Source organism: Astatotilapia calliptera, chromosome 3, assembly GCF_900246225.1.
Source record: "Astatotilapia calliptera chromosome 3, fAstCal1.2, whole genome shotgun sequence".
Taxonomy (NCBI): Eukaryota; Metazoa; Chordata; class Actinopteri; order Cichliformes; family Cichlidae; genus Astatotilapia; species Astatotilapia calliptera.
Genome location: NC_039304.1, coordinates 40,800,243 through 40,818,104, shown reverse-complemented (window position 1 = coordinate 40,818,104; position 17,862 = coordinate 40,800,243). Strand labels below are relative to the sequence as shown.

The 17,862-nt window shown below is 42.6% G+C and overlaps 1 protein-coding gene and 2 pseudogenes across 1 annotated transcript; all 3 read right to left on the bottom strand.

Moving 5' to 3' along the window:
• On the bottom strand, positions 1 to 2,070 carry LOC113019543 (low affinity immunoglobulin gamma Fc region receptor II-like; annotated as a pseudogene).
• Positions 2,071 to 5,325: 3,255 nt separating this feature from the next.
• On the bottom strand, positions 5,326 to 8,577 carry LOC113019545 (low affinity immunoglobulin gamma Fc region receptor III-like). The gene is made up of 6 exons (XM_026163302.1): positions 8,092 to 8,577; positions 7,010 to 7,045; positions 6,199 to 6,462; positions 5,874 to 6,119; positions 5,619 to 5,798; positions 5,326 to 5,537 (listed from the first exon to the last, which is right to left on the bottom strand). Exons 1-6 carry the CDS (start codon positions 8,120 to 8,122, stop codon positions 5,428 to 5,430), a joined length of 867 nt encoding a protein of 288 aa, XP_026019087.1. The 5' UTR covers positions 8,123 to 8,577; the 3' UTR covers positions 5,326 to 5,427.
• Positions 8,578 to 10,324: 1,747 nt separating this feature from the next.
• On the bottom strand, positions 10,325 to 14,382 carry LOC113014795 (uncharacterized protein K02A2.6-like; annotated as a pseudogene).
• Between the last annotated feature and the right edge of the window lie 3,480 nt (positions 14,383 to 17,862).

Here is a 17,862-nt window from a genome sequence, read left to right as displayed (position 1 = left end):
GAAGCTCAGAAGTGATGCTCAGTGGTGACCGCCACGATGTCATCCAAGTCCTTAGCTGATCTCTGCCCAGCCTGAGTGGGCGGGGCTGTTACCTTAGAGATGAGCTCATCATTTCCTGTTAGATGAGGTAATTAATAATAATAATAACTTTATTTTTAAAGTGCTTTTAAACAAAGTGCTGAACAGCTATTTGAAACTAAAAAGATGAATAAATAAAAGGGATAACTAGCAGTACAAGTAAAAACACAATAGTAGTTAAAAACAGTAAGAATTTAAAAACTAAAAGACATAGATTTAAGACATGTAAGATAGGGTGAACAGATGTGTCTTCAACTTAGTTTTAAAAACCTCCACAGAGCATGCCTGCCTAATATTTTGAGGTAGGCTGTTCCACAAGAATGGGGCACAAAAAGAAAAAGCACGCAATTAAACTTTTTTACATTGAATTGACCACAGTATGTAATCAAGGTGATTTAGACTGTTACCTTTGGCTCTGTGTTGATACAAAGACACCACGAGAAGAGTGGAGATGAAGTATGGAGTGAAAACGACCAGGTAGAAGAAAACTCTCAACACAAGGTCAGCTGGATGGGCAGAAGATGGGAGTGGGGTTGTAGAGGTGAAGAGTGAGCTTGTGGTTGTAGGTCTACCTGCAGAGAGAATCTCACATGTTCAGGTGAATATGTGGATGAAATAAGAGGTGAAATCAGAGTGAAGCTCCTCACCTGTGACAGTGATCCAGCTGGATGGAGACTCTCCATGACCGCTGATGTCACACTTGTAGAGGCCTTCATCAGACCTGGAAACATGCTGGATGGTCATGTGACCTGTAGGCTGCTTCCTGATGAGGGAGCCATCTTTATAGAAAGCAGCTGTGAGGTTGGAGGGAGTGGTCTTTGTTTTACAGAGCAGAGTGACGTCGTCTCCCTCCATCACAGGGAGGACAGGACTCTGCAGGATCACTGATCCACCTCAACACAGAGACAAACTACAGCATTTCATCCATTTACACACAGCTTCATCAACACTAACTCCACACACTCAGCTTACCAGTGACTGTCAGGTTAACCATGTTACTGATGGGACCCTCTCTGGACTCACACCAGTAAACTCCACTGTCCAATGGGTTGATGTAGCTGATGTCACAGGAAGAACCAGCTGATCTTCCCCACCCATCTCCACACTGAGTCCTCTGTTGTTTGCTTGTGTTTCTCCTCAGAGTCCATCCAGCAGAGCTGTCGTCCTCCTCACAGCTCAGAGACACAAAGTCTCCTTCAAAGAACTGAGAGCTGCTGGGACTCACAGTCAGACGAGCTGTGAGGAGGATATACATCAAGTACACAAACTAAATTATCTTGTTGTCAATAACAATCACACAATAAGTGTCAGATAATCTGTGTCTCTGGTTAACATCAATTACTGGATGATTTAGTGCAACTGAAGCTATAATAAGGTCAAACATTGCCATACCCAGTGATAAATCACTGTAATGATTATCACATCATGCTACTGCAAAGCATAAAAAAGGACTTTAGGTGTCGTTTATGTCTGGTTTAAACTGTGACAGAAGAAGGTTACTGACCTTGGTTTGTTGAGCAGCTCAGCAGTGAGATCAGAACTAAAGAGAAATGACACTCAGGTTGATTTGAGTTTGACATTTAACCAGATTACAGAAAACAGGTAACCACCAGACTGTGGTGAGTTACACACTGATGCAGAACAAGCACACTCATGAGGAAATTTCGATGTATATTAAGCATTTTTACTCCATATCTTTTACTTTAGCTAGTTGTTGTTTTGAAGACTGTTGAGTTCCTCTTGACCCTCTTTCCTCTTCTCGTTCCCCCCGTGAAAACTGATCTAATACCTCTCTGATTCTACACCAACCTGGATGTTTGTGGTAGAGAATTGACAAATTTTCATACATAATCATTGCAGTGTACTTACAGAGCAGGCAAAGCAGGTACGCGTTTTTCATCCTACTCTTGGTGATATCAGCGCAACACTTTGGCCAGTTCACAGTCACTTAAAGTCAGACCCTCTTCCTCTGTGAAAGGATGCCACTGTTGTGGTTTTCAGCTAACGCACAGGTTTCTCTGTTTTACTGGAATAAAGCAAAGAATAAAGTTTTAACATGTTAAACCTAAACAGCAGGATGGAGAGAAATGAAATCTACATCCAACCTAAAGGGGAACACTGGAACCATTAAACACACACTGTGGGTGAGCGGCTGAAGTCAGTCAGGAAACCACAGACAGAAGTAAATACATGAAAACATCAGTACCTGAGATGCCTTCACTGACAGTCCCTTTTTTGAGATTTGAGGACAAACTTTTCTTATGTAATCTGAAATAATCTCCACAGTAACCATCAATGATGTTGTATTTTATTTTATATTTTTATCTTAAACAGCGATGATGTTTCAGGTTTTTGGAAACAGCTTGCATTATTCTGTACATGACTGTGGTTCAGCTGAGAGGAAGTGATCTGCAGGTGGTTTGATTATTGACGAGTGACTGCAGTAATCAGGCTGCTTTAACCACTGACTGTCAGAAACAGATAAAACTTCTCCTGCTGAGACAAAGACCAACACTGTGATTGGTTCTTGTCATCAGTGTGGGAGACACACATTTCCAAAGTCTTTGCTTTAGGATTAAAGGTGACCTGCCACAATCTTTCTCCTCGACTCATCTGCAGGAAACTAGTGGAAGGACGGTGTACTCTTCTGACACATCCTTTTTATATCTTTGTCATGGATTTGTCCAGACATGTTCCTTTATCTCTGGCTCTCATATTTCCCACATCCATTTCCATGCATGCACATGTTTCCGTGCACACGCATGAATAAATGGATGTGATAAGAATAGGAAAGCATCTGATGGATGTTCACTGTGCTCACCTGGCCTCTACAAACACTACATCTCAGTCCAAAAGAGAAGCTCTGGGTGTTTTTAGAACGGGAGATTTATGTCATGGATGTGCAGGCTACAAATCTGCAGCAACAGTGTGATGCTATCATATATCAGCAACCTGTACCCAGTAAAGTGGCCAGTCAGTTTTATTAGTTTCATTAAAGAAAGAAAATAAAGTAAAGGAGGGGGGGGGGAGTCTGTGAGGATCATAACACAGGAAATATGTACTTCTGTTTCTTCATGTGCTGACGGCCTCTTTGGTCTGTCTCCACTAGAGGGCTGTTAAGAGTCTGCCATAAAGTTTGGAGTCGTTAAAACATTATTTGTGTACTGCCCCTTTGTCTTGTTATTCTTTGCTCAAACACCTCCTTCTGTGATAAAACGACAGCCACTGGTTTCCCCCCATTCAGTCATTCATTAGCTCAGAAAACTTGTTTCTTTATAAACCTGAATATGTCTGTGAAGGTTCTCAGTCATCCAGGTCATCGTTTTCTTTGCAAGCTCCTTTGACTATAAACCTGAATATAGAATTAATAAACACAGAGTTATTTGGAACATAGAGACATAAAAACAGCTGGATTGTCAGATTGCTCATGTGAGAATGCCTCCTGTAACAGCTGTATTACTCTGGAATGTAGGAATATTTGTCTTCCTCCTGGAGTTTACCTCTGCAGGTAGGACGTGTCAATAATCCTCTGGATTTAGTTGATCCTGTTCCTATTTAGTAGCATGAGTTAAATTTCATATTAGAGATGCTGTAGTTTATAGTGCTTGTGATTGGGATGGTGTTTAGGGGGGGTTGTCTAGAGGCAGAGTGAAGGAACACTGAGAGTGGCCGGGCACGGACTGGTAGACGTCCTGTATGTTGTACTAATAGTTTAATTATTTATATAGCACATTTAATTGCAACAGGAGCGTTGTACTACTCTCAGTCAAGAATATCATGAATTCAGGGCCTATGAGAGCTATTTGAAAATATAACTAGCAATATAAAAATGACGAATATGTAAAATTCTTTAAAATTTCATAAGACATGAAACCAGTTCAGTTGAGTTAAGTTCATTTTTAATGGCACAAATGGATGACAAGATAAAATCAAAATATTCTCTTTAGGATGAAATCTTAAACACAAGCAAACAAATTTTTCAGTGGCTTAATAAATGTAAAACTCGATCACAAGCATAGGAGCCAAATTTTTGGCACATAAGACAACTTGCTTGTCCTTTGATTAGAAGCTCGGGGTCATAAGTATGTCATGGCTCTATTCGCCATAACAAATCTAACTGTATAATCATTTAATATATATATATATATGGATATATATTATAGTATATATTCATATATGCATATACACATATATCGTATTTACATATTTACAGTTTTCTCTAATTAAAGGTCAGAGGTCAAACTAGGCTGCCTAGGCTGAACCTCCTGTGCTGCCACCTGCTGGTGTTGTGCTGTCATGCAAAGTGCTTTGCAGAGTCACTCAGTCACATCACACACCAATCAGTCTTTTACTGTGATCAGGTTCTGACAGTAACATGAACACGATGATCTCAGGACCTTTTTGAACATGAATACAGCTCATATGAAACTGTTTGCACTCCACAAAGCCCTGAGTTCAAAGGTCAGCGAGTCAACTTTCAGAACTTTTGTCTCATCAATGATCAGATTCAGTTAATGTCAAAGTTTCAAAGTTTCAGTCACATTCATTTTATTATTTAACAAGACACAGACATAAGTATCTATAATTCTCTTCATGGTATAAAAACACATCTGAATATCAAAACTGCATTCACTTAGAAAAATATTTGTCCTTGTAAAGTCAGTGACATAAAACAACACAGTGTCTGCGGTATATGACCTGAGAAGAAGCCAGAACATGTACAGCTGCTCAATCATCAAATAAATGCTCTTATGAAATAAATAACTTATCCAAGAGAGTGAGAACTTAGATGATCCAAAACCTCAATTAGGCCTACTAAAACTGCTTTTTCTCAGATTTGGATGCATGAGGGCAAAAAGATAAACAACAAGCCTGTGCAACCACGAAAAAGAGACTCAGAATAACAGGTTAGAGAGGCAAAAAGATACAAAAGTATTTCTCTCTGGGCTGTCTTCTTTAAGAGGGGATGGAAAGATGGGAAGTCCAGTTAATCTGAAGTGCAATTTTTGAAGTTCACAGTCCAGGGTGGTGCTGCAGGCAAAGCTGAGAGCAACCACACCACAGATGGCTGACGTAAAGCCACACTAGAAGTTTCCACTGCACCTGAAAGTCGGCAGGCTGTGATGAGTTTGATGTCTGTAGAAAAATGTGCACAGAGAGCAGCAGAGTTGTGCCTTTGTGGGTTTCCTCTCATGGTCGAAAAACACGCATGCTACGGTAACTGGTGACACCCTCACGCTGTGAGCCGACAGAACAAAGCAAACTTCAGAGGTTCACAGTAACAAAGCAGGGTTTATGACTTCACACAATGCAATGAGAACCACTAAGGAAGCAGAAACTCTGTGCAGCTCAGAACTGGTGCTCAGCGGTCACCACCACAATGTCATCAGAGTCCTCAGCCAATCTCTGCTCAGCACTGGCTGATGGTGTTATTACCTTGGAGATGAGAAGGTCATTTCCTGTCACATGTGGTGATCAGACAGGTTTTAACAACACAAAAGCAATCAAAATTGATAAACAATCCATTTTGGTGGCGTTACCTTTGGCTCTGCGTCGATATAAAGACACCATGAGGAAAGTGGAGATGAAGTATGGAATGAACACCATCAGGTGACAGACCAGTCTGATCACAGGATGGAAGGAGGTGGAGTCAGGGGGCAGCGCAGAGGTAGGGGATGGAGTTACAGAGGTGGTGGGTGAGGTTGTGTTTGTAGGTTTGTCTGCAGAGAGAATCTCACATGTTCAGGTGAATATGTGGATGAAATAAGAGGTGAAATCAGAGTGAAGCTCCTCACCTGTGACAGTGATCCAGCTGGATGGAGACTCTCCATGACCGCTGATGTCACACTTGTAGAGGCCTTCATCAGACCTGGAAACATGCTGGATGGTCATGTGACCTGTAGGCTGCTTCCTGATGAGGGAGCCATCTTTATAGAAAGCAGCTGGGAGGTTGGAGGGAGTGGTCTTTGTTTTACAGAGCAGAGTGACGTCATCTCCCTCCATCACAGGGAGGACAGGACTCTGCAGGATCACTGATCCACCTCAACACAGAGACAAACTACAGCATTTCATCCATTTACACACAGCTTCATCAACACTAACTCCACACACTCAGCTTACCAGTGACTGTCAGGTTAACCATGTTACTGATGGGACCCTCTCTGGACTCACACCAGTAAACTCCACTGTCGAGTGGGATGATGTGACTGATAGTGCAGGAAGAACCAGATGAGCTCCCCCAGTCAGCTCCACACTGACTCCTGGTGTCTCTGCTTGTGTTTCTCCTCAGAGTCCATCCAGCAGAGCTGTCGTCCTCCTCACAGCTCAGAGACACAAAGTCTCCTTTAAAGAACTGAGAGCTGCTGGGACTCACAGTCAGACGAGCTTGTGAGGAGGAGTAAATGTAATTATTATTTTAGTAATAACTTTATTTGTGTCAAAGTTTCATAAAAAAATCTTAAAGAGACATACAAAACCCAGCACACAGTATATTCAAACATAAGTTCTTTAATTCATTAATTCTTTCACAAGCAATTTTGTGAATCACAGCCAAACATTAGGGGTGAATCTTCAAGAAAATCCAAACCAAACTAAAACATTTCCAGCAGTTCTTTAAAAGATAAATGTTCAGTCTGGTCGCGATTTAAACTAAGGTTGTGATGCAGTTAGAAGGCTTTGATGAGATCAGATAGACTGCTGGAATAATGTCTCTGCAGGAGCCTGATCATCTTCAGCTTTGTTTATGATTAAAATCAAGAGACGCAAGAATTTGGTGATAAGTAATTACTGACGTGTCATATTAGCCTAACAGCAACATTTAAAATGAATAAAAATATAAACATCTCTGAGAAATGCACAGGACATAATTCACTAATACGGCATAAAACACAGTCAGTTTTATTTAAGTGAAGCTCTTAGTGAGGTTACTGACCTGGGTTTGTTGTGTGCAACAGCAGTGAGATCAGAACTAAAGAGAAATGAGAAATCTTCAGGTTAGTTTAAATTTATTTAAAACAATAAATAAAACTCTGCCGTTCCACAGATATGATCAGTTTGGTTTAAATAATGCTTTCTACTTCTACTCCGTTATTTTTGGATGCAAATAATCCCTTAATATTCTGCACCATTGATTTTAAACTTTCTGCAGGCTATGATTACCACGTTACTGTGAATCATTTTCTGTGTGGACACAGCAAAGGTAGCAGCCAGGTGATCAAATGCACTTGACAGACAAACTGATATTTTGGAAGTTTGTTGGTCCGGAGCATTCAGGTGTGTTTTAACACAGTGCCACAATCTTTCCAGGAGTGAATGTCCCAGCAAATTTACATCAAGGTCAGACTCTGCAGCGCTCAGAGAAACTGTAAGAGCTACATGTCAGACTCCACAGGCCTCAGTTAGCATGTTAGATAATAAAGATCATGACAGTGCAAGAACCAAAGAGATGAGAGATGATTGGCTATGATGCTCACAAACCTCAATGAAGTGAAAAGACACTGTGAAGAAGATTTGGCCGATATTCCCCCATAATGATGTTAGAGACTGATGACGTCATACAGAAAAACTAAAGAGGGCTTCAGTAGCTAGTGAATGATGGGGTGTACTTAGTTTTTCACATAACATTAAAGTGACTCATTAACACATCATTAAGTGTGACTCATTAACGTAATGGATGTGGTGCTGCATACTGAATATTGCATTTTAACTATTGTAAGTATGCTTTTACTCTATAACTGTTCCTAAAGAGTCTTGTTTTCACCACTCTCATGCAACAAAGTTTCATGCCACACATCTGTATGAAGACTGCACATTAACCTATAAATCAAGTATCTACACTGACTTTACTTATTATGAATTTTTCAGATTTCCTCTTTAACCTTCTTCCTTCTACTTGGCCTCCTCTGTGTCGCCTCATCTATATAAAACTCCTTTGTTTCTACACAAAAATGTATGTTTGTGATGGAGACACATCAGAGAGCTTTTTTACAGCTATAATCATTGCGATGTACTTACAGAGCAGCGTTAGCAGAGGTGTTTTCTCCATCGAGCCTCTTGGTGAAATCAGACCAGCAGTTTACAGTCACTCAAAGTCAAACCCTCCTCCTCTTCCTCTGTCACAGGATGACATGTTGCATTTTGAAAAAGAAGGGCTTTCTGTTCGATGGCAACAAAGCAGATAAACAAAGTTGTAAAATGGTCAAACTAAATGATAAATTAAACTGGAAACTAAATTGGAACAAAATCAGTTGATCCTACATGGAAGAAAAGGTCCCTCATCATCAGACTAACTCTGAAGACTCTGAGATCTGAGGCAAAACTCGGAGCAACTATTTTGATTAGAGAATATCTTAAAAGTGAAAAACAAAAGAAACCAAATGGCTGAGTTATCTTAAACACTGGGAGGAAAAAGCAGCTTCTTCCTGTAGATGACTGTGGTTTTGCTGAGCAACTGAAAGGAAGTGAGCTACAGGTGGCATTATTACTGCTCGCCTGACACCTTCTCTCTGCTTTAGCGAGAGTCTTGTCATCAGAAAGTGAAAGTATCCAGATCTCCAGGTTTTCGAAAGTTATATAATTCTTTTTTCTTTCAGTATTGTCTGTTTTTCTCTCATTTTCAACCCAGGCCTTTGCCTGATCATTTTCAGAGAAATGTTTCCTTTTCTGTTTTGTTTAACATTAAAAAGTCGGATAACGTAATGATTATTAATAATAATAATAATAATAAAATTGAGTTTCAGTTTCGACAGCAGTTAGTTGATGGCGTCCTCACAACATTTAATATGCAATATACATCTTCATGGCCCTTACAAAGGGGCTCATTCCATATATTTTTTGCATTAGATGGTGCATTTCCATTCATGACTGGATGCTTTGGTAAACATGGAGGTTTTACAGCTGCTTATAAACAGGTCCCATTAATTGTCTTTATCCTCCCTCTAACCACTACACACCAACTGAAGGGGTAGTCAAGCTGATATTCAAGTCTCATGACAAACGCGTACCCCTCCCCCTTTCTTTTGTCACTGACACTCCACTTAAACAGGCTCTCTCATAAGCAGGACAACAGAAGCTTAATGTTACAAAGTCAAACATCAGAATATGGCATCCAGCTGCTCGGGCTCCAAATAAAGTTCAGTTTCTTCTTCTTTCAGCTAAGCAACTTCTCAACCTTTGGACTAAAAAATAAAAATTGTCTTTGTTTCTTTGTTTGGGACAAGGGACTTTTCTAAAACACGAGCTCATAATTGACTCTATAAATAGCGTCGTTAAAAGGGTATGGGGCTCATGTGAGTCAGAGCGGCCTGTCACTACCTGATCCGTACCGGAAACCCGATCGGTACCCCGCATGCGCGAAAGGTGTCTACTTCCGGTCGAAGCGTTTTATGGTAGTTACGGGTCAGAGTATCTGTTAAGATGTTAAGAATAACAAGTATCTCTTAAAATGTTTCAATATAATTTATACAAAAACGAAAAATAAAAAGACAGTTACGGATCAGGACTCCCGATCCTTACTGCGCATGTGCAAAGTCGGACCAAATCGGGTCTACCCGATCCGTACCGCGCATGTGCAGGGGTTTTCTTCTTCTTCTGTTCGTTTAAATGACTATGTGCACGTTAGCATATGCTACTTCCGGTGCGGAAACTCCTGTGGGGAGCTTTGTTTCCAGGGTCCTATTTGCGCCTTTTTTACGGTCCTGTTGCATCTTCAAAAAATAAAAATACAATAACTGAGCCTTACACCGGAGTATCGTTGCACTGGTTTACTGAACCTTTCTTTCAGGGCATGTACAGAACATGAGCATCCATTTTCTACTGCCTCCTACAGGACACACACTTCTTCCACTTCCTTACACATTAATGTAACACAGAACTAATACTGCCTCTCCTGACATTACCATTGTAACAACACACTCATTCTGTTTCTTTCAGAAGAATAACAGGAACTTAGGAGGTAGGTATCTATGAATAATAACTATTATGTATACTCATATATTTATATAACCACTTATTTCTTGCGATACCACATCTCCTCCCCCCTTAAGTCAACAACTCCCTTGACTTACAAAATAACTGTTTATCTAAAGAATGCTTAACAAGCAATCAACATGTAATTAAGGTAACCATACAACCATACAACTGTACATAGGTTTCCATGTTTCTCTTTTTTTTTTTTTTCTAACTAGGAAGGTACGTCCTTCCTGTGAGATCAGAGCGCATTGTTGCTCTATTTCTGGAAGATCTCACACTACCTAACAAAGTCCTTTAAAGTCTCTGGTGGACGTCTCTCTCTCTGGGAACGTCGCAACACGGGTGTCACTGAGGAGTCTCCGGGAGCTGGAGTCTCCGGAGCATAAGGCAACTCCATTGCCGGAGGTTGTGGCGATGTGTCCAACTCCAATGGCAAGCAGCACTCAGGCACTGATTCTTTGTCAAGCAATGGCTCCACCTCCCTGTCTGGTGTACTGGGAACAGTGTCAGCCACTCTTGCTCTCACCTGATCCACATGCCGCTTCACAGTTTGACCTGATCCAATGGTAACAATGTAAGACACTGGACCCGATGCTCTCACAATGACTGCGGGAATCCACTTCGGGCCATAGGAGTAGTTTCTGATGAAGACCTTGTCTCCTGGTGTGAAACTTCTCAGTCTTTTCTTGGTGTCATGATTTTCTTTCTGTTTCGATTGTTTGTGCTGCACTTTTGTTTTCACATCAGGCATGAGCAAGTCCAAAACTGATCTGAGTCTCTGTGACATCATCAACTCTGCAGGTGATAAACCAGTAGTGGCATGCGGTGTGATGCAATAACTGAACAGAAATCGGGACAGTCTGGTTTGCAAGGTATCACCTTTGACTTTCTTCATCCCCTCCTTAAAGGTCTGGACCGCCCTCTCAGCCAGCCCATTTGAAGAAGGGTGGAAAGGTGCTGATCTTACATGGTCAATTCCATTCTGCTTCATGAATGACTCAAATTCAGCACTTGTGAAACATGTTCCGTTGTCTGAAACTAACATTTTAGGTAGTCCAAACACACTGAAACTCTGGCGCAGTTTCTCTATAGTTACCTGTGATGTAGAGGATTTCACAGGGTAAATGTCCATCCACTTGGAATGAGCATCCACAATGATTAGAAACATCTCCCCGAGGAAAGGCCCTGCATAGTCCACATGGATTCTGGACCATGGTGACTCCGGCCACTCCCAAGGGTGTAATGGTGCAGTAGGTGGTGACTTGGAGTGTTTCTGACACTCCTCACATGCCTGCACTTCTCTTTCAATGTTCTCATCCATCCCTGGCCACCATACATACGACCTTGCCAAGCCTTTCATCTTCGACATGCCTGTATGAGTCTGGTGCAGGAGTTTCAATATTTTGTCTCGGCCTTTGGTGGGAATAATTACTCGGGCTCCCCAGAGCACGCAACCATCCCTCACACTCAGTTCCAGCTTTCTCTGTCGATACGGCTTTAAAAAGGCATCGGTCTCAGTTGGCCAGCCTTTTAAGGTGTACTCGTGGACTTGCGACAACAAGACATCCTTAGCTGTCCATCGTTTGATCTGTGCAGTGTCCACTAATGTGTCATCCAGTACATCCATCATCAAAACCTGCTCAGCCATCTCTTGCTCAGGTGCTGAGTCTGGTACCGGCAACCGGCTGAGCGCATCCACGTTTTCATGATGTTTTCCTGGCTTGTACCTGATGTTGTACTCGTAAGCACTCAATGTCACGGCCCATCTTTGTACTCTTGGTGAGCCCATCTGAGGTATAGGCTTCTTTTCATTGAACAGTGAGATTAGGGGTTTATGATCTGTGTAAATCATGAAAACTCGGCCATTCAAGTATTTGTGAAATTTCGTGATGCCAAATATCACAGCTAGACCTTCTTTGTCAAGCTGAGAATACTTTTTCTCAGCAGGAGAGAGTGTGCGTGACATGAACCCCAAAGGTCTCTCGCTTCCATCCTCCATCTTATGTGACAATACGGCGCCTACGCCGTATGGGGATGCATCACATGAGAGAACCAACTCACGGTCAGCAGAATAATGAACTAACACCTCTGCTGAGTTCAACAGGTTCTTAGATTTCTGGAATGCTTCCTCTTGTCTCTTTTGCCATGTCCACTGTACCTCGTGTCTCAAAAGTTCATGTAAGGGTGCCAACAGGGTTGCCAGGTTTGGAAGGAATTTGTTGTAGTAATTTAGCAAACCTAAGTATGCTTTCAGTTCAGTGACATTTGTGGGGGTAGGTGCGTCCATGATTGCTTTAACTTTCTTTTCCACTGGGTGGAGCCCCTGGGCGTCCACTATGTGCCCCAAGTACTCCATTTTCTCTTGCATGAAGGCACACTTGCACCTCTTTAACCTCAACCCAGCTTCCTCCAACCGGGTCAACACCTCATCCAGGTTCTGTAGATGGCTTACTTCATCCACTCCAGTCACTAAGATGTCATCTAAATACACTGCTACATGAGGTATCCCCTTCAAAAGACTTTCCATGGTCCTCTGGAATATTGCTGGAGCAGAGGCCACTCCAAAAGGCAATCTGTTATACGTGAACAGCCCCCGCGATGTGTTTACTGTCACGGACTTTTTCGATTCGTCATCCAAGAGGATTTGCTGGTAAGCGTGGCTCATGTCTAATTTTGAGAACTGCTTACCCCCGGACAGTGTGGCAAACAAGTCCCCCATTCTGGGTATGGGGTACTGCTTCAGTGAAGCCACGGTATTTACAGTAAGCTTGTAATCCCCACACAGTCTTATTGTCCCTGTGGGCTTCAGGAGTGGCACTACTGGTGCCGCCCATTCAGCATATTTCACTGGCGAGATGATGCCTTCTTTCAACAGTCGGTCTATTTCCTCGTCGACTTTTGCTCGCATAGCAAAGGGGACAGAACGCGGACGGAAGAAGCGTGGGGTGGCATCACTTTTCACATGAATAGCAGCTTTCATTCCTTTCAGGGTGCCCAACTCCTCTTTGAACACATTTTCATGTTTACTTAACACTTGCTGAAGTGTTTTCTCTGTTGTTTTGACTTGGTGCAGCTTTCTGTTGTTAGGACTGTTTTTCACTTCACCCCAGTCCAATTTAATTTCCTCGAGCCAAGCTCGACCTAGCAAGCTGGGGCCGTCGCCTTCGACCACCACCAGGGGCAGATGTTTTTTCTGCTGCTTGTATTTGACGCTGACTCGTGTTGCACCAATCACCTTAACAGGATCCCCTGTATAAGTTTCGAGCTTGATTTTGATGGGCTGCAGGCTGGGGGGCTTGCTGTCTTTCCCTGTTTCTCTGAATGTTGCTTCGTTCATGACTGTTAGGCAACATCCAGTGTCTATTTCAAAGTTCACCTTTTTCCCATCAATTTGCATATCCACAGTGTAGGGGTCTACTCTTCTTAAGTGTACCACACTACCACGCCCTAACTTGAACAGTTTTCTGTTGTGCCCTTGACTGCACTTGACACAGTTCAACATGAAAGAGTCATCTTCAGAGCTATCAGTTTTGTTGTTATCTGCTTTCTCGCCCACATTGTGAGTACTGTAGTGTGAACTCTGCTTTTTTTCTTTCTTTACATATGTCGATCCATACTTTTTCTGGTTCAGTTTAGTCTTGCTTCTACAAGCTCTAGCTATGTGTCCCACTTTACCACAAGCATGACATTTTTCTTGTTTGTACTTAAAGTCTGCTGCTGTGTGCTTGGTTCCTTTGCAACGATAACACTCTTTATTTTCTGCTTTAAAGGTACGACTCTCCTGTTGTCCTCTAGTGAGACTGAAACATTTTGCTGATGCCCCTGAGGTCTGCAGGTCCTGTGCATTTTTATTTGCAGTCTCCATGGCTACTGCAATTGACAGAGCCTTGTCAAAAGTGAGATCTATTTCTGACAAGAGACGTCTCTGAATTCGGTCATCCTTAATTCTCTCAACATCTGTTGTAACCTGTTGCAATAGTTACAATCCTGTGCCAGGCGACGCAGCTCCGCTATATATTCCATGACGGTTTCATTCGGCTTGCGGGAGCGAGAGTCGAACTTATACCTTTGCACAATTTCACTGGGCTTCGGATCGAAGTGATTTTTCATCAGAAGCACCAGCTCTTGGAAGGTTTTGTCTTTGGGCTTGGCCAGGCTGAGAAGGTTTCGCATCAAGCTGTACGTCGCTGCTCCGACGACACTTATTAATATCGCTCTTTGTTTCTCTGCATCGTCGATCCCGTTACCTGCGAAAAACTGCTCGAGTATTTCCGTATACTCATCCCAAGTCTGATTCTTTGGATCGAACGCTACTAGCGTGCCAATTGTAGCCATTTCCGCTTCGAGGTCACTGCCTTCTATTTCCAGCCGAAAACTTTTGCATTCTTTGAAAAGCTAGCCAAACCTGTAGCCGACTCCATCAATTTTTTTTCTTCTCTTTTCTTTCAGTCCGATCGCCCAAACTCCTTCCCCCTAAACGTCCTCGTCGCCAAAAAGATGTTGCATCTTCAAAAAATAAAGATACAATAACTGAGCCTTACACCGGAGTATCGTTGCACTGGTTTACTGAACCTTTCTTTCAGGGCATGTACAGAACATGAGCATCCATTTTCTACTACCTCCTACAGGACACACACTTCTTCCACTTCCTTACACATTAATGTAACACAGAACTAATACTGCCTCTCCTGACATTACCATTGTAACAACACATTCATTCTGTTTCTTTCAGAAGAATAACAGGAACTTAGGATGTAGGTATCCACGTTGGTTGAGTGTGGAGTGAGTGCATATGAGAGCATGAGGGGGGGAATGGATGTTTGTGTCTGTGTGTGCCTGTATGTCTGTGTCTATATGTCAGGTTGGGTATCAGACGCCACCTCTCTGGGGACACCTCAGGCCCTCCAAGGTTTGGAGGCCTATCTCCCTCTACCACCACTTCCCCTGCCGGTGGCGGACTCCCTCAGGTGTCGGTGCGTTGGTGGTTCTTTGTGTCTGGGGGTGGGCGTCCAGGTACACACCGGCTCACTCCTTGGCGGCCGCTTATCGGGGCCTGGAGCCTGGGGCTCGCTCGGGCCCCTTCGGGGGTGGGGTGCCCCCGGCCTCTCGGCCTGGGGCTCGGTCACTCAGGCACAGCTGGCTGCCGGCGGAGCTCACAGGCGTGTCACTGCAACCCCCCCTGACTTCTGCTCCGCGGCTGCTGAGTGAGCCCTCAGCTGGGACTCTCCTCAGCTCTTACTGGAACAGTGGCGCGGCTGCCCCTCTGTTGGTCTTCCATGGTTTCTTGTGTTCTGGGGGCCTCTGGATGTCTGAAGTTTTGATCTCCTCCATACCTGCTTCACACCCTGGAGGACGCCCCCCCACACTCCCTAGCAGATCGTTACATGGAGAAACCTTTGGAATACAAGCGCGCTGATCCACACAGGTATGCACACAGGTGTTCACTGCTCGTAGACCCAAATTACACCTTTCTTGGCTACTACTTCGAAGCACATCTGTCCTGCGTGCTGCACAACAACACTGAATATTTAGTATTTACTGCTGTTTACACTTAGCTAGATTAATGCGATGGTGTTGTGTTTAGTATGTTGCTTTGTTTCTTTTTTTTTTTTTTTTTGTCTTTTTTTGCTTGTTTTCTATTCTTCTCTCAACAGGTGATCCAGGAGATTTTTATTTTTTTTCTCCCCCCCTTTCTCACTGTCCCTCTCCCCTTCTGTTTTTCCTTTCCTTCCTCTTTCTTTCTCCCTTTCCTATCTCTCACTCATGTCTGTCCCGTCTGTAACATCTGGAAATAAAATATAATAAATAATAAAAACAAAGATCGACCAAATGGACCAATACGGCAATGCCACGATGATCCATTTGGCAAAGTAAATCCATTAGGTATCCTTGTTGGTCTTCAGACAACAATTCCGATGGCTAAAGAACCAAATGGGACAGGCAAAAAAAAAAAAAAAAAAAAAAAGGATGTAGGTATCTATGAATAATAACTATTATGTATACTCATATATTTATATAACCACTTATTTCTTGCAATACCACAGGTCCAAAACAAGTTAAGCAAATGAATGAATCAAGCGGCGATTTACATTTCTATAGATGTCTTTGGCATTTACCCAATATATCTGTAAATGATGTTCATCAACTTGTCGATATTTTTCCCCCGCGCCTCAGGGCAAAAGAGAAAAGGGATTCAAATGTTATATTTCTCAGCTGTCCCTCGTTTATCGCGGGTGTTATGTTCTAAAAATAACCAGCGATAGGTGAAATCAAGTAGCCAATTTTATTTTTTGAGGGTGCAAAACGTTTCGTGGACATCGTGGACATACAGTACTGCACTTCAGAGTCACACTGCTACCGATCGATGCAGCGATTCTGTAATGTACAGGAGAGACGTCACGGAGGAGATCGTCTGCAGCGATCAGGACGCAGGACACAATGTGACGTAAAAAAAAGCATGCAAACTTGAACTAAAAAAATCCGCGAAACAGCGAGGTGAACCGCATTATAGCGAGGGACCGCTGTAATTTTGAAGGTAAGTCACAACATACCCTTCGTAAATAGAAACCGTTACCAGCAATCATTCATTTTTTGTGTGGCTTTTTTCACGGTTTGTTAACATGCTAGGTGTGTACTTAACAAATTTCCCACGTGTGGGACTAATAAAGGTTATCTTATCTTATCTTATCTTACTTGACTAGCTGATATCGACATAATGGGGGAAACATCTGGTTTGACTATTCTTCACCTGTAGTTTGAATGCTGAACATTTGCCTGTTTAAATCATAAGACCAGTCACTATACAGAGATGTGCTTCTGAATGTGGACGATGTGTCTTCTGCTGCAGTGATGCAGTTCTGCTTGTGTTGAGTGATGTAAACAACTGATCAATCTAAACGCTTTAAACGTCAAAATTGATCATTATGTAACCGAGGACAAGGGCTGAGTAAACGGGGCAAAGAAATAAATTGATCATTTATTTATTAAATGAGTTAGACATACAAATTCCCAGTTATTTCCAGACAGGACTTACGACACATCCTGCTGATATCCCAGCTGCACATGAGACTTACCACACAAACTGTGCGAAACAACACTGCAACCCGTCACACCCCGCTTAGCGACACTGCAATCGTGGCCTGTGATCTGGGAGATAAAGGGAAGTGGCACAAACAATTAAACAAAAAACAAAAAGAGAGGTTAGTCCGCCCTTACACAACTTACTCTCAATCAATAACCGCCTTTATGGCTGGACGGACTAACCAAAACAAAATTACAAATCAATCCAAAGAACGAAAAAAGGACAGCAGAGACAGCACATAATATTGATCAGTTTCCCTGCGCGCAGTCGATCTAGGGCTTGATCAATTCTTCTATTAGAATTCGTGGTCACAAGACAGTATACCCACTCGCACCTGAGTGAATTAATTGCCTCTGTTTTTTTTTTTCCACAGAAGAGCGCTGACTTCACCCCACACACCCACTAACTTTTCACAGCTCTTCAGCCAATCACCTGGCAGAGAGCAACAACTGCCAGGTGACACTTGTTACAATTAGATTTTTTATGACACAACAGCAGTGAGTGTTCCCAGCTTTGCAGTAGCGATTGACCGCAAAGTAAAGCTACCGGAAATGCACAACCCCACATCCGGTCTCAAACCAGGAAGTTAGCATTTTCTCGTGCACATAGTCAATGGCAGTTTACTCCCCAGTGACACCTTAGGACACTACTACCTTACTTGACTCCTTAGAAGAAAGAATTAATTTCTGGCTCTCCAAATACCCAAATTCAGTCCTCTTAATTGGTGGAGACTT

Bases quoted from the DNA above. Each gene is read 5' to 3' on its own strand.
- LOC113019545 (XM_026163302.1), bottom strand. From the start codon at position 8,122: ATGGAGAAAACACCTCTGCTAACGCTGCTCT. The intron at 7,046-8,091 runs GTAAGTACATCG...ATTTCTCTTTAG, and splicing joins ACCTCTGCTAACGCTGCTCT to TTCTGATCTCACTGCTGTTG. The intron at 6,120-6,198 runs GTAAGCTGAGTG...CTCTGTGTTGAG, and splicing joins GGTTAACCTGACAGTCACTG to GTGGATCAGTGATCCTGCAG.